The sequence below is a fragment of the Lampetra planeri genome, chromosome 19 (genome assembly GCF_965212315.1).
Source record: "Lampetra planeri chromosome 19, kcLamPlan1.2.h2, whole genome shotgun sequence".
NCBI classification, from domain to species: Eukaryota; Metazoa; Chordata; class Hyperoartia; order Petromyzontiformes; family Petromyzontidae; genus Lampetra; species Lampetra planeri.
The window spans coordinates 6,840,121-6,864,833 of NC_136125.1; the positions used below are offsets into that span (position 1 = coordinate 6,840,121).

The window sequence follows — 24,713 nt, forward strand, 5'->3', positions numbered from 1 at the left end:
ATAACGATGATTGTGGTTATTGGTTGGTGGTGGCAATGATTGTGAATTTACAATAACAATCAATGGTGGTGATTTGTCAGTTGTAACGATGTATACCATCTCAGTGATGTCACGAGAGTGCAATAATGGTACAGCTGAGCATACATTCAAACTATTTTGTTCATATCCCTAAGCATCAAGCTCAGTCACGCACAGCCTGGGCAAGTTGTTACAAGAGCGGTTGATCGTTTCTGGTTGAATCGTCCTTAACGGACTTCCCTGTGGCCCGGCTATAGCGGACAGCTGGTTTGTGCTTAGGGTTAGGTTAGAGAAAGGGATGGGGGGCTAGGTTATAGGTTGTGGTCAAAGCCAAGGTGAATTCCTGCTAATGTTAGTGTTGAGGCGGGAGTTCATTTCCCATTCATAGGCTTGCAGAGGCGGTGGTGGACATTCCACGTTCCTATGGTGGGGGTGAGTGACAATTACTGTTGATTTCCTCACAAAGTGGTGCATATTTTATCGACCCCTGAGAAATGATCGGTTGAGTTAACCCCCAACAAGGATTTGAACATTCCGATTGTGAGCAGCTCACTCTACTGCTGGGTTAGAGGTTGGGTTAAGTTTCGGGATACTTGGTAATCGTTCGGCTAGGGGTGGTAAATGTTCAGTTAGGGATAACTTATGGTTAGCTTAGAGTTAGGTTAGATGTCTTGTTTGTTAGTTAGTATTGTTAGGAATATAGCTTAGATATGTTGAACTTCTTTTGAACCGTACACACCCAACCGCACTAATAAGAGGTGCAAAATGGTTAGGTGAGGGTTAGGTTTGGGTTTCGGGTCAGATGAGAGTTATTGTTAGATTATAGATATTTGATTTAAAGATTTCGTGACTGCAGGGATTCAGTCTTGGTTCTTTCGGTAAAGTCACGTAGAAGGGAAATAATAAATTAATATAAATAGAAAACAATAAAAACACTAATTATTTTATTATTTCCCTTCTACGTGACTTTACCGAAAGAACCAAGAATAGGTTATAGATAGGTTATGGATTAGGGTAGGTGAATGTTAGGTCAGGGATTGGCTCCAGCTTTTGTGAGGTTCGGGACGCTTTCCTGGCTATTTGGGTGATCGTGGTTCGTCGGTTTGGGGACTCGAAGGGTTATGGGATTTCGAGCTAGGAAACTTGAGGTCGTTTGACTCGGGGCCTGAGGTCATGGCCCACTGGGCTGGGTTGGGGGGTGTGGATGTGTTGTGGTTGTGACCACGAGGGCGCGGTGGGGCCTCCACCACCGGTCTGTCTCGATGGTGGGGCCCACCACCCGCCAAAGTTCCTCCATCGCAGGGCAGAAACACAGACAAATAAGACAAAAAAAATGCGTTCTCCCGTAATCGGCCGTGCGCGGACCTCAACAACTCAAATCTCCGCCGCACAAAGACTACAGAGAGAAGACGGCGTCGTCAGCCCGCATGGGTGTGACAGCCCCCGATCGTCAGGGGTGGTGCCGTCTTCCACGTGAAGCCGGCACACAATTGGCACCGCTGACATCGTAGTACAGTGGCCCAATTCGTGATGTGGCCGCCACGAAAAACGAGGAGGAGGCGGGCGGGGGGGGGGCGGGGGGGCGGCAGCCGTTGCCACGCAACCGTAGAGGGAGGGGAGGAACAATCAGCTGACTCGGGAGCGGTGCATTGTGGGAGGCGAGGAGAGGTCGTGACCCCTGGCTCGCGCGTTATTTATTTATTATTTATTGCCCCCCCCCCCACAACCCCCCGGGGTCAGTGCCACGCTGCGAAGCCGGCGAGGCTCGAGTTCGATAATTATCTGAACCGGCCGCCCCCTAGGTCGACTCGGCCTCAAATGAGTAAAACGTCGCCACTGGGGGAGACAAAGGCGGTCAGGCGTGGTGCTCTGCGCAGTTGCCGGCCCTTCATAGGTGCCGCTGGCTAACAGCACTTGCCCCTACAGTCTGTGCACAGGCTACACGGGGGAGCTTTGTCTTTGTAGTGCACGCTGTGTGTGTCGCGGTCATCTGAACCGGTCCTGGGGTCTCCTTCCCTAGGTCGACTCAGCCTCAAATGAGTTACCTCGATGCGGTGTGTTAACATCGGGGGGGGGGTTGGGGAGACAAAGGCGGTCGGGCGTGGTGCCCACTTGCATATAGGGGAGCGGTGGCGCAGCGGTTAGCAACCTTGCGCTACGATTACCGCTCACGGCCAACACCGGCGACGATTTTCCGAACAGGTCTCGGGGCCACCCCCCCCCCTAGGTCTACTCAGCCTCAAATGAGTGGGAGCACCTGGTGAGGTGTGGAGTAAACATCGCCACTGGGGGGGGGGAGGGGAGACAAAGGCGGTCGGGCGTGGTTGTGGTTGTTGGCTATCCGCCTGCCTCGCTCACAGCAGCTGGCCCAACAATCTGTGCACAGGCGACACGGACCATCTTTGTCTTGTCCGTGGGTGTGTGCCGATTTTAGAATTGCTGTTTACACACCCCTCCCGTGTGTGTGTACACACACACATACACACACACCCAGAGAAAGTGTGTATGTATGTGTGTATGTGTGTACACATACACACACACTTTCTCTGGGTGTGTGTGTATGTGTGTGTGTACACACACACATACACATACACACAGAGAAAGTGTGTGTACACACACACATTTCTCTGTGTGTATGTATGTGTGTGTGTACACATACATACACACTTTCTCTGTGTGTCTATATGTGTGTACACACATATAGACACACTTTCTCTATGCATGTGTGTACACACACTTTCTCTGTGTGTATGTACACACACTTTCTCTGTGTGTATATATATATGTGTGTGTACACACATATATATATAGACACACTTTCTCTGTATGCATGTGTGTACACACATATATATACACACACACACACACTCTCTGTGTGTATGTACACACACTATCTCTGTGTGTGTATATATATGTGTGTACACACATATATATATACACACACACACTCTCTCTGTGTGTATGTGTGGCACACAGTGAGGGTGTCGGGTTGTTATAGGGGAGTGGTGCAATTTTTGTTTGCCATTTGCACTGCAGTCAAACCCTAACACACACACACAAAACCTGGGTGTGACTCCAGCAACAGGCAACCTATGTGGCCTGGATCTCCCCTAGATTGACTCAGGGGCCGTCCATAAATGACGTCACGCGATTTTGGACTATTTTTGACCCCCCCCCCCCTCGTCACACGGCGTCACAAAAAGGTCAGACCCCCCCTCAAATATGATATCACAAAGCTCTGCCCCCCCCCAAATATAAAAAAAATGCTTCAAATCGATTTAAACTATTGTCTTTGTAGTGCGTATTTAATGTTCCGCTGCACTCTGATGTTGTAGGAGAAAACATTTATTAAAAAGTCTATTTAATTAAGTAGAACGTGTTGTCTATATTTATTTAAAGTTGCACATTTTGATGTGACGTCACATTTCTCAAACCCCCCCACCCCTTGTCACACATCGTCACAAATGTCTGACCCCCTCCCCAGGTGCGTGACGTCATTTATGGACGGCCCCTCAGCAGAGAGAGTACTTTAAGTGGTGTGCGTGTATGCGTGCATCTATCACACACAAAGACAAAGGTCACCCCATACGTATCCTTATACCTTTGGGGCAAGTGCTGACTGTCCAGGAACAGCTCACGAAGGGACGGGTGACCAACACCGCGCCCGACCGCCTTTGTCTCCCTAGATGCGTTTTTTACATACCACGCGAGGTCCAGGAACGATTCAGGAAATCGTCACCGGTGTTGGCTGTGAGCGGGAGTAGAACTCGGGCCGCGGGGTTGGTAGCACGACACGCTAACCACTACACTACCCACTACACTACCCACTACACTACCCACTACACTACCCACTACACTACCCACTGCACTACCCACTGCACTACCCACTACACTACCCACTACACTACCCACTACACTACCCACTACACTACCCACTACACTACCCACTGCACTACCCACTGCACTACCCACTACACTACCCACTACACTACCCACTACACTACCCACTACACTACCCACTACACTACCCACTGCACTACCCACTGCACTACCCACTACACTACCCACTACACTACCCACTACACTACCCACTACACTACCCACTACACTACCCACTGCACTACCCACTGCACTACCCACTGCACTACCCACTACACTACCCACTACACTACCCACTACACTACCCACTGCACTACCCACTACACTACCCACTGCACTACCCACTACACTACCCACTACACTACCCACTACACTACCCACTACACGACCGTTCCCGACACACACACACTATTGCTCACACACAGTCACACATCGATACACGCAGAGAAGTTGGACGACTTGTCACTTCTGGTGTGGAGTAACCCACTTCCTATTTCACTGCACTCCATAGAATTCGATGTAGAGCAGCAAGCAGTAAGGGTGATTGATGATCCAGAATTCACGGATTCACTCGCAAACTCCACCCGCAGGCGGTCGCCCTGATCACTCTTTATATCACTAAGAGAATTGTTAATTTCCTCCCACAAACTTCACGCATTGATTCCTCCACCCATGTTGAGGATTCGGTCTACCAGACTGGCTATTTCATCTCATCCACACACTGTTTCAACCACCACACTGCAAGTCACAACAATACACTGACCCACTCACCCACAAACATACAGCACTCACCCATTCACTCAACTACCACACTGCATGTCCATCCCTGGTTCTGCTCCACCGTGGAATTTCCCTGCCATCGTCTCATATCTCAAGTTCTTACAACAACTTTTGCTCAACTCAAGAAACGTGTTCAACCCTTACTCTACTTGAGATTATGTTGTGCTGTTTGTCGCTGGCCACGTGGCGTTTCGGGCGATTGGGCCTGTGCTGAGCAATCCTGATTTAAAAATAAACCCATCCAGAGTGGTTATCGCACTGCACTGCAAACCCGGCGACCTGATATTCCTTTTCATCATTCCTTCGTTTCATCGGCTGTGTAGCACGCTGTGCGAACTGCCTGGCATGTCGCTTCACACGACGCTCCTGGGTCTTCCACAGCCACAGTTTAAAATGCCTTCTTTTCTCCGTACTTGCGAAATACTTATGGACTCTCTTTATGGGAACATTTGCGGTTGCCTACGATCCATCCTGGGTTTAACCAGACTGGATTGCAGGGTGAGGAGCTCACAGAAACTTAAAGGATCTAGCTGGACACAAGTCCCATCAGTGAGCCCCTACGGCAGGGAAGGCTGTTTTGGCTGGGACATGTCGCCCGTAAGAACTGGAACGAAATGTGGACCCCTTTTATGGGAACATCTGCGACTGCCTTCGATCCATCCTGCGTTTAACCAGACTGGATTTCAGTTTGAGGAGCTTACGGGTCCTTCAAGGATCTGGCTGGACATAGTCCCATCAGTGAACCCCTCCGGCAGGCGAGAGGCTGTGTTGGCTGGGATGCCCAGCCACCGTGTGCCCAAGCAGATTTTGTTTGGCCAAATAGAGGGGACTGAACGGGTGCAGCACGGTCGTTCGAGAGAAGCGATGGACCGATGAGGTACAGGAGGATGTGGAGCTGAGTGGGCTTTCCGATGATTGGTACCAGCGGTGTCAAGATCGGCCTCTGTGGAGAAGGCTCGTGAATGAAGCTACCGGGGAGTGCCAGGCTAAGTGCACTTTGAGGCTCCTGCGCAGTTGAAGCCAGTCGCCCTTCAACAACGACGAAGGGTGAAGGAGCAATGCTCACAACAACGAGCAGAGCGTCGGGCGGATAAAACAGCGAGGTGGCACAGTGGGGAGCATAGGTGGTGCATCTTGCCAGGTATCCGTGTCAGTCATCCCATGGAACCTGGGTCTGTTCCATAATTTGCAAGCGAGTCTATGAGAATATGTGTGTGCAGGTCCGTATGTATGAGTGCATAATAGAGGTTTTTTTTGTGAGATCGCGTAAATATAAATGTGTTGTTAAAACCGCCAACACCTGACACAGCCAATTAGTAAGGTTTGTCACGTAAACAAAACATGTCAATACGTTACGAGTACAGCACACCGGTGTGTTGGAGAGTAAACCCACAACGTTTACGATTCGAGTACGACGTTTCGCCCATAATTACAACCGGTATCATCAGGCGACAGACAAGTTTGGGTTTACTCTCCAACACACCGGTGTGCTGTACTAGCATAACGAATTGGCATGTTCTGTTTACGCGACAAACCTTACTAATTGGCTGTGTCGGGTGGTGGCGGGCTTAACGATACATTTACATTTGCGCGATATAACCCCAAAAAAACCTCTTATGGATAAAGCCCACGTGTTCAACTTGAGATGTGATGAGTGCGTGTGGGGAGCGGGAGGGTTGTGTTTTGCCCACAGAGCTATGGACCCAGCCACCCGAGTCCAATTCCCTCTCACTGTCAACATCGGTGATGAGAATCTGAATCTGCCATTTGCCTGCTCTAGGTCGACTCAGACTTAAATGAGTACCCTGGTGCTGTGTAAATATAGGGAAGGAAGGTGAAGTGTGGGAGAGTGTGGGAGTGTGTGGGAGTGTGAGAAAGTGTGAGAGAGTGTGAGGGAGTGTGGGAGTGTGGGAGTGTGAGAAAGTGTGAGAGACTGTGAGAGTGTGAGGGAGTGTGAGGGAGTGTGAGGGAGTGTGGGAGTGTGTGGGAGTTTGTTGGAGTGTGAGAGAGTGTGGGGGAGTGTGAGGGAGTGTGTGGGAGTGTGTGGGAGTGTGAGAAAGTGTGAGAGAGTGTGAGAGAGTGTGAGGGAGTGTGAGGGAGTGTGAGGGAGTGTGGGAGTGTGGGAGAGTGTGAGGGAGTGTGGGGGAGTGTAGGAGTGTGTGGGAGTGTGAGGGAGTGTGTGGGAGTGTGTGGGAGTGTGTGAGGGAGTGCGGGAGAGAGTGTGTGGGAGTGTGTGGGAGTGTGTGGGAGTGAGTGAGTGTGAGGGAGTGTGGGAGTGTGGGAGAGTGTGAGGGAGTGTGGGAGAGTGTGGGAGTGTGAGGGAGTGTGAGGGAGAGTGTGAGAGAGTGTGAGAGAGTGTGAGGGAGTGTGGGAGAGTGTGGGAGTGTGAGGGAGTGTGGGAGTGTGGGAGAGTGTGAGGGAGTGTGGGAGAGTGTGGGAGTGTGAGGGAGTGTGAGGGAGAGTGTGAGAGAGTGTGAGAGAGTGTGAGGGAGTGTGGGAGAGTGTGGGAGTGTGAGGGAGTGTGAGGGAGTGTGGGAGAGTGTGAGGGAGTGTGAGGGAGTGTGGGAGTGTGTGGGAGTGTGAGGGAGAGTGTGAGAGAGTGTGAGAGAGTGTGAGGGAGTGTGGGAGAGTGTGGGAGTGTGAGGGAGTGTGAGGGAGTGTGGGAGAGTGTGAGGGAGTGTGAGGGAGTGTGGGAGTGTGTGGGAGTGTGTTGGAGTGTGAGAGAGTGTGGGGGAGTGTGAGGGAGTGTGTGGGAGTGTGGGAGAGTGTGAGGGAGTGTGAGGGAGTGTGAGGGAGTGTGAGGGAGTGTGGGAGTGTGTGGGAGTGTGAGGGAGAGTGTGTGGGAGTGTGGGAGAGTGTGAGGGAGTGTAAGGGAGTGTGGGAGTGTGTGGGAGTGTGAGGGAGAGTGTGGGAGAGTGTGAGGGAGTGTGGGAGAGTGTGAGGGAGTGTGGGAGAGTGTGTGGGAGTGTGTGGGAGTGTGAGGGAGTGTGGGAGAGTGTGTGGGAGTGTGGGAGAGTGTGGGAGTGTGGGAGAGTGTGAGGGAGTGTGGGAGTGTGGGAGAGTGTGAGGGAGTGTGTGGGAGTGTGTGGGAGTGTGGGAGAGTGTGAGGGAGTGTGTGGGAGTGTGAGGGAGTGTGGGAGTGTGTGGGAGAGTGTGTGGGAGTATGAGAGAGTGTGAGGGAGTGTGTGGGAGTGTAGCAGAGTGTGTGGGAGTGTGTGAGTGAGTGTGTAAGTGTGAGAGTGAGTGAGTGAGTGTGTGAGTGAGTGTGTGTGTGAGTGAGTGAGTGTGAGTGTGTGAGTGAGTGTGTGTGTGAGTGTGTGAGTGTAAGTGTGTGAGTGTGAGAGTGAGTGTGTGTGTGAGTATGTGAGTGTGTGAGTGTGAGTGAGTGTGTGTGTGTGAGTGAGTGTGTGAGTGTAAGTGTGTGAGTGTGAGAGTGAGTGAGTGTGTGTGTGAGTATGTGAGTGTGTGTGAGTGAGTGGGAGTAAGTGTGTGTGTGAGTGTGTGTGGGTGAGTGCGTGTGTGAGTGTGTGTGAGTGAGTGTGAGTGTGTGAGTGTGAGTGAGTGTGTGTGTGAGTGAGTGTGTGAGTGTAAGTGTGTGAGTGTGAGAGTGAGTGAGTGTGTGTGTGAGTATGTGAGTGTGTGTGTGAGTGAGTGTGTGTGAGTGTGTGTGTGAGAGTGTGTGAGAGTGTGAGTGTGTGTGAGAGTGTGTGAGTGTGTGTGTGAGAGTGTGTGTGAGTGAGTGTGAGTGTGTGTGAGTGTGTGTGGGTGAGTGCGTGTGTGAGTGTGTGTGAGTGAGTGTGTGAGTGTGAGGGGGAGTGGGATAGACCCGTCCCGCCCGCCCACCCGGGCTGATTGCCGCTGCACTTTGTCGCCATGGCGACCGCGTTAATCTCCCCCCCCCCCACGTGCTTCCTCGCCTCTCCCCTGCCCTTGTGCACACCTGCAGCTCACACAAAGACAAAGGTCCCCCGTGTAGTCTACAGTGCTGTTAGCGAGCACCTATTAAGGCCGTAAAACCACGCCCGGCCACCTTTGTCGCCTTCGTGCGGACGTTTTAGCCACAACTCACGACTACATTTGAGGCCGAACCGACCTAGGGGAGGCCCAGCGCCTATTCAGATGCTGGTCGCCGTGAGCGATTAGCCGGGTTCGTGGCGGAGTGCGCTAACCATCGCGCCACCGCTCCCCTTCACGATCTTACACACAAAGTGACCCCCTCCCTCTGCCTCCCCATATATATTTCATTATTTGGGTTTAACACATAGGCTTTCGCGACCACTATCATCCATAATAGTTGTTTTGTTTGGGTTAGATCACGTAAATATATGAATGTGTCGTTAAACTCGCCAGCAGACACAGCCAATTAGTAAGGTGTTGTCTATTCGTTACTAGTGTAGTGTCAGCGATTCGTAGACAATGGTTTCCTGGAGACGCCTTCTTTATTAACAACGCCACAGTAACGCCGCTGTGTTGGAGAGCAAATCCGCAGCATTTCGAGTACGACGTTTCGGGGGCAATTACAACCGCCATCATCAGGCGGAGAGGCAGATTTGTGTTTTTTTTTTAATGATCTCTGCTTCACCTCGAGGGCAGGGAAGAAGGATGGCCTTCATCCAGCAGTGGATATATCGATGCTGGGGGTCACTCTTGACAAATTAGACTCGATCCCCCCAGTTCTCGCTTGAGTTGTTTCACCTCATTACACGCAAACTCAACTTGCTACTTGGAACAATGTAGATGCTGGGAGTTGGGTGCCAATGCATAGTCAAATTTAGATTTAAAGCGTTCGTGACTGCAGGGATTCATCTTCTTGGTTCTTTCGGTAAAGTCACGTAGAAAGGAAATAATACAATGATAAAAATAAAACATGTATTTTATTATGTTTTATTTTTATTATTTCCCTTCTACGTGACTTTACCGAAAGAACCAAAAAAAATGCATAGTCACTTTAAGATGTTTTCTTGTTCATGTTTTTGTTTTTTGTTTGTTGCGGTTGCACCCGATTCAAGGGCCCAATGGCTCACAGGGCCATGCCAAATAAATGAAACTGAAAACTGAAACTTATTCCGGTCCACGAGCAAACGGCCCGAGATAAATACAGAGTGAGAAACTAAACCCTTCAGAGTTCAAATTCGCGCTCACGGTCAACACTTGCGACGAATCTCTGGGCCGGTGCTGGGTATCCCCTAGGTCGACTCAGCCTTCCGCGACTTCAATGCGTAGCTTGATGCGTCGTGTACACATTCCCACTTGGGGGAGATACAAAGGCGGGTCGGGCGTGATGTCTTCGCTCGCAAACAGCACTTGCCCCTCCAGTCCGGGGGACCTTTGTCTTTGTGTGCGTGTCCGACGTTACTCTCCAGCCTAGGGGATGACCCCTGTGCAAGGGGGGGATGGGGGGGGGAGTCTCTCTGGGCTCAACAAACCCTCGTGGCGTTTCGCCATCTCCGGTTTCCCACAGACTATTTTGGTACCCCAGCGGAATCCCACGGGATGTTGTGGGGGTGCTGGGGTCGGGTGGGGGGCATGGGCATAGAGAGAGGGGAGGTGCGCTCAAGAACTCTGTCTGTGTGGGGTGTCTGGACATCCACGTGCTTGTGTGAGTCGTGTACGCATTGTGTGACGTGTGCATACCGTGACAACCCACACGGTTCAATCCCGAATTCTTGTACAGGGGAATTGAGCTTTGAGGTCCGTACGGCGTACAGATGTTTGAATACGAGCAAACACGTTTTTTTTGTCTATTTGTGTTTCTCCCTTGTGAGGGGCGTTTGCAGGATGAACGCTGAGAATTATAAGGGCACGGGGTGGTCAATCAGGTCTGAATTTGTCTGTATTAAGTGAGGCACTGATAGGGGTTGACAAGTATGCGTGTGAGCACGCTGCGCGTGGAACCCGATTCACAGCCAACACGAGTGATGTTGATCTCAACCGGTCCTGGGCCTCCCCAACATCACCACTAGGGAGACAAAGGCGGCCGGGCGTGGTTCTGTCCATACCACTCCCTCGTGTAGCGTGCACGTGCTCGCTACAGCACTTGCCATATTCGTCTGTTAAAGGCTACACGGGAACCTTTGTTTTTGTGTTACGTCGCCAATAATTATGACGTAATAACAATCTTGTCTTTGTTGTGATTTATCGATAGATTCAAAACTCACGGTCAGTTCACGCTACATAGGGGGATCTTTGTAATATTTGTGAGTGTGTGGGTAGCGGTAGTGTTGTGGTTAGCGCACTCTGCTGCCACGTACCTGGCAACCCGAATTCGATTCCCACTCACGATCAATACTAACAACGGATACCTGAACCCGTTCTGGGTCTCTTCTGCATGAAACAGCCTTAAATGGGTAACCGGTGTGTGTGTGTGTGTACGCATCAGCACTGGGGATACAATCATACAAAGGTGACCTGGACGTTGTGTTGGCCGCCCACCACCTCGTGTGCCGTGCCAGTCTTCGTAGGTGCTCGCGAACAACACACGTGTCCCAACAGTCTGTTACTGGTAGGAACCACCTGGTTCCACCAGCCCACAGGGGATTATTGTGTCCGTCCGTCCGTCGTGAATCCAAAAATGGGAGGGGTGGGGCTGGGTGGAGAGGGGAGGGTGGGGAGGGTGGGGCTGGGTGGGGAGGGGCTGGTCACCCCGTGGTGCCCTTATAAAACTAAACGTTTAACCAACTCACGCCGGCTTGTGCCCGCCCTCACAGTCGGCTATATTTGCGGAATACACCACGCCGCCGTTGACCCTGGCCATTGACCGAGCAATCTAACGTTCCTACCAGCTCCTCCGCAGGAATGTGTTAAAAACTGCACGGGGAATCTTCATCTTTGCGTGCGCGGATTTGCGTTGGTGAGGGAGTCGTGGCATTGCGGTTAGCGCACTGAGTTACGAACCGGCCAAGGCGAACGGCAGCGTCGACTGACATCCGAATAGATCCCAGACGCCCCCCGTCATCCCAAAGCCGCATTGACCAGCGTGGTGAAGTATGGTGAAGAAATCCCCATGGCCTTTAAGCTTCACGTTTGCCTCTCCCCACAACCTGGAGTGCATCTCATCAGCAGCATTGGTTCAATTCGAGCACGACTCTGGTGGACCGGTTTCGACAATTCAATGTCTCGTCAGCACCCTGTCGTCGGGATGATTTTAGAAGACAAAATCCTCTTCTATTGTGCAGCAGGGAGTGGGGTCGTGAGTGGGTGGGTGGGTGGCTGGTGGGAGGGTGGGGGGTGGGGGGTGGGGGGTGGGGCCCACCCAGGTGCAATTTGCATTTGTGAATAGGGAGGGGGTGGTTATGGCAGTGGGAATATATAACCCTATAATTACACACACACAAAGACAAAGATCCCCCGTATAGCCTTGACAGACTGTAACGACAAGTGCTGTTACCGAGCACCTATGAAGACCGGCACGGCACGCGAGGGAGTGGTGTGGTCGGAACAACGCCTGGCCACCTTTGTCTCCCTAGAGGCGATGTTCTGACACAACAAACCAAGTATTCACTTGAGGCTGAGTCAACCTGGGGGAGGCCCAGCACTGGTTCAGATAATCGTCACCGGTGTTGACCGTGAGCGGGAATCGAACTCGGGCCGCCGCGTTCGTAGGGCAGCGCGCTAACCACTGCACCACCGCTCCCCACAACCCGCGAAACATAATTCGTACACTATGGGAACCTCATTTGCCAGTAAAAATATGATAATTGGTTCTTTACCCTTCTATCTGGCAAAAAAGGTGTCAGTTTTGTTGCCAGATAGAAGGGTAAAGAACCAATTATCAATTCGTACACTGTTAACACAATCGTATACATTCGCACAGTCGCTCTCTTACACACACGTACAATGTGTGCACATAACCTCCATCATCATCATCGTTTATCAATCCACTGCTGGTATGATGGCCTCCACACAGTCCCATCATGCGACAAATCACCTGCAATTCACATTTACTCAACTCATCGCTCCATCTCCTTGGTGGTCATCCCCTCGGACGCGTCTCCCTCGTTTGGCTGCAGTTCCGTCGCCAGTTTCGTGCCGTGTCCATGCTCAAGCCCACCTCTCACTTTCCTTAGCTGTCACGGGGCATGATGCCTCGACACTGTTTAGAGGTCGTTATCCGATCCACGTGTCTCCCCCCCCCCTTCCCGTCTCTCAGTGCAATTTCAAGCACGCGCCCCCGCACGCTTCTTTGCATACCTTTCAGCTTTTGTTTTCGTTTTGTTTCTGATCCTTGTTTCAAAGCAAGGCGGAAAAACGCACTGATTGAAAACTCTCCTATTCAGACGACGAGCTTCTTTGGTTTTTCATAATCGAATTCAGTTTTGACAAGAAACACTCCATCCTCCTCTCCCTCTCCTCGTCTCTCCTGACCCTTTACTTCCGTTTCTCTGTTCTCTGTCCCATCGCTTTCCTCATATTTCCCGTCCTTTCTCTTCTCTCTTCATTCTTCCGTAGCCACTGGTACAATGCTGCCTGCGCCCATTTAATGTAACTTAATGCGTTTGTTTTCTTAGCCAATGTCATTGTGATTCGTGACAGATTTCTTTTGCTTCGGCCACGTAATGATGCGTTCAATTGTACGTCGTGAAACCCTCCACCACCCGACACAGCCACTCTCTTACAAATTGACATTATCATTATTATACACACATGCATACTCAGACACGCACTCATGTATCCACATACATGCCACATTGTCACACATCATCTCCACCACTTGTTTGCGAGCACCTCGCCAGATACACAGGAGGTCGTGGGGTCGATTCCGACCCTGACGCCTGTATATTTGGAGTTCGCGCGTGGATTTTTCTTCGGATCCTCCGATTTCCCCTCCACATAGATAGTACCTGGTTAATATAAACAATAAAATAGTTTATAGTTTTGTTTATTAAGGCCAGAATGGTACACATGGGGGGTTTTGTGGCAAATAGCACGCCTACGCTGATGTTCGTTCACATCAGGTACTCACTCAAGGCCACGTGACCAGTTCAGATATCAAACTCGCATCGCAATGCGCTAACCATTGCACCACCGCTCACTTGACGCATACAAGACACACACAAAGAACGCCCGTATAGCCTGGATCTACTGTAGGGATGAATGCTGCTAGCGAGCACCTATTAAGGTCAGGATGGTGCTCTATACTCAAGGGTGGTGGCAAACAGCACTGGGCTTGCCAGGCCGTCTTTGTGTCTCTCCATTGCTGCTGGTGATGTGTGCACAGTGCACGCTGCGGTGACTTATTCAACCAAGACTGAGTCGATATCGGTGAAGCCCAGACACGGTTCAAATGTTCCTCACTGGTGTTAGCCGCGGCTGGGAATCAGAAGCCAGAGAACTGGGCTCGTTATTCGTAGCGCAGTGCGCTAACCACTGCGCCACCGCTCCCTCCCTCCCTCCCACACACCACAAAGACAAAGATCCCTGGTATAACCTTCACAGACCGTTGGGGCAAGTGCTGTTAGCGAGCAGCACCTATGAAGGCCGGCACGGCACACGAAGGGGTGGGTGGCCAACACCACGCCCGACCGCCTTTGTCTCCCCAGTGGCAATGTTTTAACACACCACACCAGGTACTCATTTGAGGCTGAGTTGACCTAGGGGAGGCCCAGGACAGGTTCAGATAATCGTCACCTGTGTTCAGCCGTGAACGGGAATGGAACCCGGCTGGCCAGGTTCGTAGCGCAGCGCGCTAACCGCTGCACCACCGCTCCCCCCGTACATAGCCACACGCACTCTCACATCGCCACCTATCCTTTGTAAGCACGACCCCGACACCTCGAACCCCCCCCCCTCCCTGGTGACCCCTCCCCCTCACGGCACCACGACCACTGAGTTCCATCAGCACCCCCCTCCTCCACCAACCACCCCATGTCCCCGCCTGCCTTGAGTAATAGCAGCGATGGGTTTATTCCACATGCCCATTGTCACCGCTGCCTCGCAGGAAGCACCTTTTCAAAGTGCACCCAAAAAGGTCGAGCGGATGATTGTGGCTGCTGCTGCTGCCGCTGCTGCTGCTGCGTGGACAGTGGTGCACAAGTCGAGTTAACTGGGGGAAAAAACAAAACTCAATGCGTTCGTCAACAACACCGTGGCATTAAAAATAAGAAATATATAATAATAAGCGACGTTTTGGCCAAATCCTGATAAACGTTTTATAAATGGGCATACGAGCCGGTAGCCTATTAATAGCTATTGAATAATAGACAACCGCTTGAGTGATCAAACAGTATTTTTAAAATATATATATTTGTATTAAAAGTCGTTTAATTAGAAAATGTTACTGACACATTGCGTTGTGGTTTGACCCCTGTTACAGTGCGGAAGGCCGGGCCGTTAGCCACACCCCCTAAGCGCTGATTGGTTAAAATATCAAAAGGCAACCACGCCCTCTTCCATCTCGCCCATCACATGACCAAGATGCCTCTCATCATCGTCTTCATCAACTGCTGGACTAAGGCCTCCACAAGCTGTAGTCGCCTCTTAGTGTCTTGCGATCGATACAGCGATCTATATAGCTGCTCCACACTTGGTGATTTCATCACTCCTCCGCAGCGGTTGTCCTCTTGAGCGTCGCTGCACTTTGCTCTCCTCCCCCACTGCGAGCTCTACGACAACGTTGACAATTTTTCGAGGGGCTCGTTACATCCATGCAATAGCCAGGCGCAATCCTGCCAAGCTTCCAAGATCTCACGGGATCAGACGCACTGCTGATGATTTGGTTTTGTGGGCGATGTTTGTGCGAGCCTGTCTAAATGCTCCTCATTTTGTGTGCAGCTTGGAAAAGTGCAGTAGTTTTGGTGCAGCCTGGAAAAGTGGCACGGTGTGCAATTTGGAAAAATTACGGTGCAGCTTTGATAGGCGCCACTCTTTCGATGTAGCTCTGAAAATTTCCACTCTTGGGATGCAGCTTTGAAAAGTGCCACTCTTGGGATGCAGCTTTGAAAAGTGCTACTATTTTTGTGCATCTTTGAAAAGTGCCACTATTTTGGTGCAGCTTTGAAAAGTACCACTATTTTGGTGCAGCTTTGAAAAGTACCACTCTTTGAATGCAGCTTTGAAATTGCCACTATGTTTGGTGCAGCTTTGAAAAATGCCACTTTTATGGATGCAGCTTTGAAAAGTGCATCTATTTTGGTGCAGCTTTGAAAAGTACCACAGTTTTGATACAGCTTTTGAAAAGTGTCACTCTTCGGGTGCAACTTGGAAATGTGCTACTATTTCAGTGCAGGGTTGAACTGCGTTGCCTCCTTAAGGCGCGGTTTGGAAAAGTTCCGCTCTTTGGGTGCAGCTTGGAAAAGTGCCTGCTGTTTGTGGCATCGCGCATGTGAACTGCGATTGACTTCCATGCGATCGCATCAACACAGAGGCAGGCAGGACAGCAGCCGGCCAAAACGTGGCAGGGAGCAAGTGCGTCTCTAGTCAGCGAGCGCCTATTATGGCATGCGTCACACACGAGACGATGGGTAGTTGGTGGAGTGGGGGGGGGGTAAGTGGTGACAAGCGGCACCGTTGTTTGGTTGGGTGGATGTAAGTGTGCAGGTGTTTGTGCGTGAATACGTGTGGGGAACGGTCGTGTAGCGGTTAGCGCGCTGCGCTACGAACCTGGGGACCATGGTTCGATTCCCGCTCACGGCCACCACCAGTGACGATTATCTGAACCGGTCCAGGGCCTCTCCTAGGTCGACTCAGCCTCAAATGAGTACCTGGTGCGGTGTGTAAACATTGCCACTGGGGAGACAAAGGCGGCCGGGCGTGGTGCTGACCACCCACCCCCTCGTGTGCTCGCTCACAGCACTTTCCACCAACATACGGGGGGGGATCTTTGTCAGTGTACATTGTGCAAGTTTGCTTTCTTACTTGCATCTATGGACGTATGTCTGTAAGTATGAGTAGACAGTGGTTCGTCTGCCAGTCATCTCAGCCAGTCAACCCTGGCAACCTCAAGGTGCACCTAGCCTGGCACAAACACCGTTGTCGTGGACACGTGTCTCTTTTTGTCTGTGATATCAATCTCGCGCAATGTGACGGTGCCATGAGATTGGCTAGCGGAGGCATGATGCTTGGAGAGAGGGAGGATGAGTAGCGAATTATCGATATTGCTACTCATTTGGATACTCGCTGTACCGACGGATGAGAGAGCGGAGTCTGTGAGTGCAAATTGTCTGCGGGCTATGAATAGACTTCTCTCGGTTGGTTAGGGTTTAAGCTACAGAGAGAGAACATGGCCATTCTGAACACCTCTTCACACACTCTCTCTTCTGCTCCCCCACTCTCTCTCTCTCTCCCAGTCTCTCTTTGTCTCTCGCTGTTCCAATCTCTCCCTGTCTCTCACCACACCCCCTGCATCTCTGCCTCGCAATGTCACTCCCTGTCAATCCCCTCCCTGCCTTTCTCTCTCTCTCTCACGCACCCTCTCCCTCGTCTCTTCTTCTGTCTCACTCTCTCACTCTCCTCTCTCACACAAACTCTCTTCCCTGCCTCTCTGTGTCTCTTCCCTCTCTCATGCACTCACTCTCTAACACCTCTCCATCCCACACTTCACCCATGCACCCCCATGCACGCAACACCACCACCACCACAACAACAACAACATACGCACCTGGACCACTAAGTGGCGTTGAAGTCACCACGGCGTTTGTGCCAGGCTAGGAGCACCTTGTGCACGCACGCCACGAACACCGTGATCTACATACATACATACACACCCATGCGTGCGCTTATCTAGCCAACTCCTACTCACACAAAGACAAAGGTCCCCCGTATAGACTTCTTAGTATTTCTTGTTATTGAACCCTCCCATATGGCATGCAACAAGGCTGTTGGGACGTGTGCTGTTAGGGAGCAGATAGTAGTCAGGGGTGGCCAGCACCATGTCCGACCGCCTTTGTCTCCCCAGTGCTGATGTTTACACGCCACACCGGGTACTCATTTGAGGCTGAGTCGACCTAGGGGAGGCCCAGGACCGGTTCAGATAATCGTCACTGATGTTGGCCGTGAGCAGGAATCGAACTCCGGTTTCATAGCGCAGCGCGATAACCGCTACACTACCGCTCCCCATAATATACCACACACGTGTGCACACACAATCATCTTCACACAGATACAGACACAACCACCATGGACTCGCACACACCCACATGTACGAACCAATACCAACCCACCGCATTCATGCAGGAGCAAAAGAGACAAAGACAAAGATACCCTGTGTAGTCTACCCCAGGCTATTTGGTCAAGCACTGTTATCGACCACCCATTAAGTTTATGGCACGGCACACACACACACACCCATAGGTAACCACACACACACCTACCACCCCCACTACACACAGACACACCTACTACACCCACACTACACACAGATACACCTACTACACACACACCTACTATACACACACACACACAGACACACCAACTACACCTACACCCACACAGACATACCCCTACCACCCACACACACACCTACTACACCCACACACACACACCTACTACACCCACACAACACACAGACACCCCTACCACCCCCACTACACACACACATACCTACTACACCCACACACACACACCCCTACCACCCCCACTACACACACACCTACTACACACACACACAGACACACCTAGTACACCCACACAGACACACCTACTACACCCACACACACAGACACATCTACTACAAACCACACACATTCCTACCACCCCCACTACACCCACACACACCCCCACTACACACACACCCCCACTACTGCCACACCCACCCCTACCACCCCCACTACCCCTACTACACACACATCCCCCTTGCCCTCCCGTCTCCCTTAACGACCCCAGGAACCACGCAACCCTCCCACTCTCCCATCACCGTTGGTCCAGCTCACAACAACGCACACCGAAGTGGAGAGAGGAGGGGTGATGGCTTGGAGCAGTGTGTGGGGTGCTGGTGGGGGGGAGAGTGGGAGGGAGAAGTTGAGCTCGCACCACCCCCTCACCCCCCTATCCCCACGTCTCCATCCCCTCCTCCCGCCCTCCACACGTAACGCGAGTTGCCATTCGGCATGAACAGGTGCGGAGGGTCACCATGGCAACCCGCGGGAGGAGGATGGAGAGCCAGGACCCTGGACCGGTCTAGGCAGCGCGCGCACATCCTGCACTTACACACGTGTACACACTTACACACATCCTAAACTTACACACGTGTACACACTTACACACATCATACACTTACACACATCCTACACTTACACACGTGTACACACTTACACACACACACACAATCATACACTTACATACACACATCCTACACTTACACACGTGTACACACTTACATACATCCTACACTTATACACAATCATACACTTACACACGTGTACACACTTACACACATCCTACACTTACACACGTGTACACACTTACACACATCCTACACTTACACACGTGTACACACTTACACACATCCTACACTTATACACGTGTACACACTTACATACATCCTACACTTATACACAATCATACACTTACACACGTGTACACACTTACACACATCCTACACTTACACACATCCTACACTTACACACGTGTACACACACACATACACTTACACACAATCATACACTTACACACGTGTACACACTTACACACATACATCATACACTTACACACGTGTACACACACGTGTACACACTTACATGAATACATACACACTTCAACACAATCATACACTTACACACGTGTACACACTTACATACACACAATCATACACTTCCATACACACAATCATACACTTACACACGTGTACACACTTACATGCATACATGCACACATACACACAATCATACACTTGCACACAAACAATCAATCTTACACTTACTCACGTAAGTAAATAAAATAAAACTAAAGAAACCGGCAAGGATCCCCCATATAGCCTTCACAGACTTTTTGGGGCAAGTGCTGTTAGCGAGTAGCACCTATGAAGACTGCCACAGCACACGAGGGGATCGGCAGGCCAGCACCACGCCCGGCCGCCTTTGTCTCCCTCGTGGCAATGTTTTACACACCGCATGAGGTACTCATTTGAGACTGAGTCGACCTACGGGAGGCCCCTGGGCCTCGCGCGACGTTTCAGTTCACATTTCTTCTTCAGGAAATAATTGGTGGGGTAGAGGGAGGGAAGAGAGGTGGCAGTGACGTACAGCGCTTCAATACAGCCTCAGCCTTCCGAGACTCAATTCAGTTAAATCGTTTCCTGCCTCCATCCCTCAACCACCCCTCCCACCCCAATGCTATCACGAAGAGGCGGTTTGGGGGGGGGAGGTGGAGAGGTGGAGAGCTTTTCCCAGGAATTTTGGGAATACCCGGAAATTATTCCTGAGAATTGAAGGCCCCGGTATGGCAGTTCGCGCGGTGATGCAATTCCCGAGCGGAATGTGAACAGGCTGCTTGGTGAGGGCTTTACGAATGGCATGTGCACACACACACAGCCTGCGTTCCGTGTCCCCCACCACCACCACCATCACCACCCCCTCGTCGTCGAAGGCGCTCGCAAACGTCACTTTGCCTTAATAATACAGGGCGCTTCTAAAAGATGTTAACACTTCTGAGAATTTTTCGACTTGAAGCTTTCGTGACTGCAGGGATTCATCTTCTTGATTCTTTCGGTAAAGTTACGTAGAAGGGAAGTAATAAAATAATAAAAATAAAACATAATTAAATAATTCTCACGACGTTTCGGCCACAACGCAAGCAGCCGTCCTCAGGTGAAGAACAGGTCTTCATTCAGACGCTGTCTTTCCGACAGACCTGTTCTTCACCTGAGGACGGCTGCTTGCGTTGTGGCCGAAACGTCGTGAGAATTATTTTATGTTTTATTTTTATTATTTTATTATTTCCCTTCTACGTGACTTTACCGAAAGAACCAAGAAGATGAACTTCTGAGAATTTGCAACAATTTCACGATGAAATGTGGCCGCCTCTGGGCTCTGGAGACCGCCTGGACAAGATTCCAGGCACGAGTTGACAACGAAGGCGGACACGTGGGAGGCTCTTTGGACTTTTTAAATCTATTAACATTACATTTGTTGTCACGTTACAGTGCTCTTATCATCCGTTGTTTTTTCAATGAAAAAACGATAGTCCCATATACGTATTCATATTCTTGGATCTTTCGGTGAAGTCACGTAGAAGGGAAATAATATAAATAAAACAACAAAAATGTCTCACAACGTTTCGGCCACAACACAAGCAGCCGTCCTCAGGTGAAGAACAGAGCTGTCGGAAAGACAGCGTCCATTAGGACGCTGCAGTCACGAAAGCTTTAAATCCCATATAAGTGTTAACACTTTTTTTAACCACCCCCTGTATATCGAGCAGTTGAGCAACAATGGTTCAAGCAGAGCCTGATTGCTGCAGAGACACCGAATGGCCAAAAGAGGTCGAGACTTTTTTCTTGGATTGGCCCAAATTATTTGGGGATGTTGCTGCTTCAGCCGCGGCTGTAGCCTGCGTTGGCAGTGGTGCACAAAGCGCAAATGACACACACAAAAATGCAAATTGAACATATCCGTCAATAATACTGGGTGAGGCCTTGTGATGAAAAATACGGACGTTTCAGGCAATGGCCCTTCTTAACGGCAAATAAAAGCAATGTTATATTGCATCGAACGAATGCTGCTGAAATTATGCATTCCCCATGAGGCTGATGGAAAGTGCACAAAGGGGCCGTCCATAAATGACGTCACGCACCTGGGGGGGAGGGGGGGGTGTCAGACATTTGTGACGATGTGTGACGAGGGGGGGGGGGGGTGAGAAATGTGACGTCACATCAAAATGCGCAAGTTAAAATAAATATAGACAACACGTTCTACTTAATTAAATAGACTTTTTAATAAATGTTTTCTCCTGCAACATCAGAGTGCAGCGCCATATTAAATACGCACTACAATGACAATAGTTTAAAGCGACTTGAAGCATGTTTTTTTTTGGGGGGGGGGGGGGCAGAGCTTTGTGACGTCATATTTGAGGGGGGTTCTGACTTTTTGTGACGCCGTGTGACGAAGCGGCGGGGGGGGGGGGGTCAAAAATCGTCCTAAATCGCGTGACGTCATTTACGAACGGCCCCTAATGTATTTAATCCACTCTTACGCGTGATGGCAGCAGCAGCATGTTCGGGAGCTAAACGGCGACGTTAAAGTCTGCTGTGCACGACGAGAGGGCTTCGGAATTGAGAGTTCGTCTCGTTTTGCTCTTCCTGGAAGGAGCGCGGGACTACGCTGGGTTTCCTGTGCGGTCACAAGTTTGGGTTGCCACAATGACACATCTGTGGCTTGTCTTTAAAGCATATCTTTTCGTGTCTCTATGGGTCTCCACGTGCCTCTGTGTATCTCTATGTGTCTATCTGGGTCTCTGTGGGTCTCCACGTGCCTCTGTGTATCTCTATGTGTCTATCTGGGTCTCTGTGGGTCTCCACGTGCCTATGTGTATCTCTATGTGTCTATCTGGGTCTCTGTGGGTCTCCACGTGCCTCTGTGTATCTCTATGTGTCTATCTGGGTCTCTGTGGGTCTCCACGTGCCTCTGTGTATCTCTATGTGTCTATCTGGGTCTCTGTGGGTCTCCACGTGCCTCTGTGTATCTCTATGTGTCTATCTGGGTCTCTGTGGGTCTCCACGTGCCTCTGTGTATCTCTATGTGTCTATCTGGGTCTCTGTGGGTCTCCACGTGCCTCTGTGTATCTCTATGTGTCTATCTGGGTCTCTGTGGGTCTCCACGTGCCTCTGTGTATCTCTATGTGTCTATCTGGGTCTCTGTGGGTCTCCACGTGCCTCTGTGTATCTCTATGTGTCTATCTGGGTCTCTGTGGGTCTCCACGTGCCTCTGTGTATCTCTATGTGTCTATCTGGGTCTCTGTGGGTCTCCACGTGCCTCTGTGTATCTCTATGTGTCTATCTGGGTCTCTGTGGGTCTCCACGTGCCTCTGTGTATCTCTATGTGTCTATTTGGGTCTCTGTAGGTATCTATGTACGTCTGTGCGTCTCTCTGTATCTCTTTGTGACCCTATGGGTCTCTACGTTGAGCACGGTTGGTTACGTACGGTGCTAAAGAATTTCAAAATACATACACACACACGTGTCGCTGAGTCTTTATGTATGTCTGTGAGTCTACGCATCTCTGTGAGTTTACAATACGGTCCATAGTTTGGATTGCGTTTTACAAAAAAATATTACACGCGGAGAGACAAAGACGCGAAGCAGGAATCATTGTTCAGCTTATTTTTCGTCGGAATCTACGGTGTCTAGCGAAGGCCTCACGGGGTACCTTTGTCTGTTGTGTGTCTGTGTCTGCGCGCAGGAGCGAGCTTCGGATGAGGTGGTGGACGGCCGCGCGCCGCGACGAGCCGACTGGTGAGAGGGGTCACAGGGGTCGCGCGCGCCCACGTGAGAGGCCCTGAGGGGGATGCCGGGCCTCCCCGCCTGCATGGAGCCCACCGCCCTCACGCACAGCCCCGCCGGCGCCGTGAGTCGCACAGACGCCGTCACGCTCCTCTGCCGCACGCGCTGTAGCCCACGGGCACGCAGCGCACAGCGCCACGCGTCACACAGCACCCCAGCCGTGGCCCGCGTATACAAAGCAAGTGCACACGTAGCAGGTCCGTTACATAGTCCGCGTGCATAGCCTGCACAAGGCGCCTGACGTTTGCAGTCCGCGCGAATAGCCTGCGACTGGCCGGCCACACCGCGCGTCCCAGTGCCGTGCGTCCAACAGCAGCTTTACAGCCGCACAAACACACACATGCGTACGTGTGTGTGTGTGGCTGTAGCAATAACACACACACACACGGGGCAGGGACCATAGACGTGAGAACATGGTACAGCACAACAGTGGATGTTGCCACCCTGCCCACGAAGCAGCACCTGCAATCAGCCCGTAAGTCTGCTGCGCATGGGGGGCTGCCAACAGTGATGGGACAGCCGAGTGTCAAATCAGGTCCAGAGCTTCCTTGCACTGAATCGATGTTGCTGAAGTGATGCCGTCCCACGGGGCCGTGGGGCCGTGGGGCCTTGGTGCCGTGGTGCCTTGGGGTCGTGGTGCCTTGGGGTCGTGGTGCCTTGGGGTCTTGGTGCCTTGGTGCCTTGGGGTCGTGGTGCCTTGGGGTCATGGTGCCTTGGGGCTGTGGTGCCTTGGGGTCGTGGTGCCTTGGGTCTTGGTGCCTTGGGGCCGTGGTGCCTTGGTGCCTTGGGGTCGTGGTGCCTTAGGGTCTTGGTGCCTTGGGGCCGTGGTGCCTTGGTGCCTTGGGGTCGTGGTGCCTTGGGGTCTTGGTGCCTTGGGGCCGTGGTGCCTTGGGGTCGTGGTGTCTTGGTGCCTTGGGGTCGTGGTGCCTTGGGGTCTTGGTGCCTTGGGGTCGTGGTGCCTTGGGGTCTTGGTGCCTTGGGGTCGTGGTGCCTTGGGGTCTTGGTGCCTTGGGGCCGTGGTGCCTTGGGGTCGTGGTGTCTTGGTGCCTTGGGGTCGTGGTGCCTTGGGGTCTTGGTGCCTTGGGGTCGTGGTGCCTTGGGGTCTTGGTGCCTTGGGGTCGTGGTGCCTTGGGGTCTTGGTGCCTTGGTGCCTTGGGGCCGTGGTGCCTTGGGGTCGTGGTGTCTTGGGGCCTTGGGGCCGTGGGCTGTACAAGAAACACTTTTGTTGTTGTTATACGGAGGGACAAACGTCTCCTGGGCATCTGTGAAAATTAGCCTCGTAGCTCATCGGATTCCTCCAGGATGAATAAAAGAAGATTCTGAGATGTGTGAATAAGTCGCGTCGCCTGCGCACAGGGATGTGGAATTGAACCGGTGACCTCTGCATTGCATGTCCAGTCGCGCTGCTAACCGCTGTGGCAGCTGACTCGCATGAGGCATCGATGTCGAGGACTTTGCGTTCTCTCGTGGGAGTAAACTGGAGAGGCTGGCGAGTCACCGCTGACACGTGCAATACAGAGAAGTCAGCAACCTCTTTGCTGCACTGCCTTCTCACGCGTTTGTGCGAGGAGGCTGCAAGTCCGTAGTGCCATGACAAGGTCTTTAA

The 24,713-nt window shown here is 51.5% G+C and overlaps 1 protein-coding gene across 1 annotated transcript in view; it reads left to right on the plus strand.

Moving 5' to 3' along the window:
• The window catches only part of LOC144724010 (uncharacterized), a 94,643-nt gene that overhangs the window by 34,897 nt on the left and 35,033 nt on the right, over nucleotides 1–24,713 (plus strand). Inside the window, 1 exon segment of the mRNA XM_078602833.1 lies at nucleotides 23,007–23,171. Coding sequence (XP_078458959.1) covers nucleotides 23,112–23,171 — 60 coding nt within the window. The 5' untranslated portion in view covers nucleotides 23,007–23,111.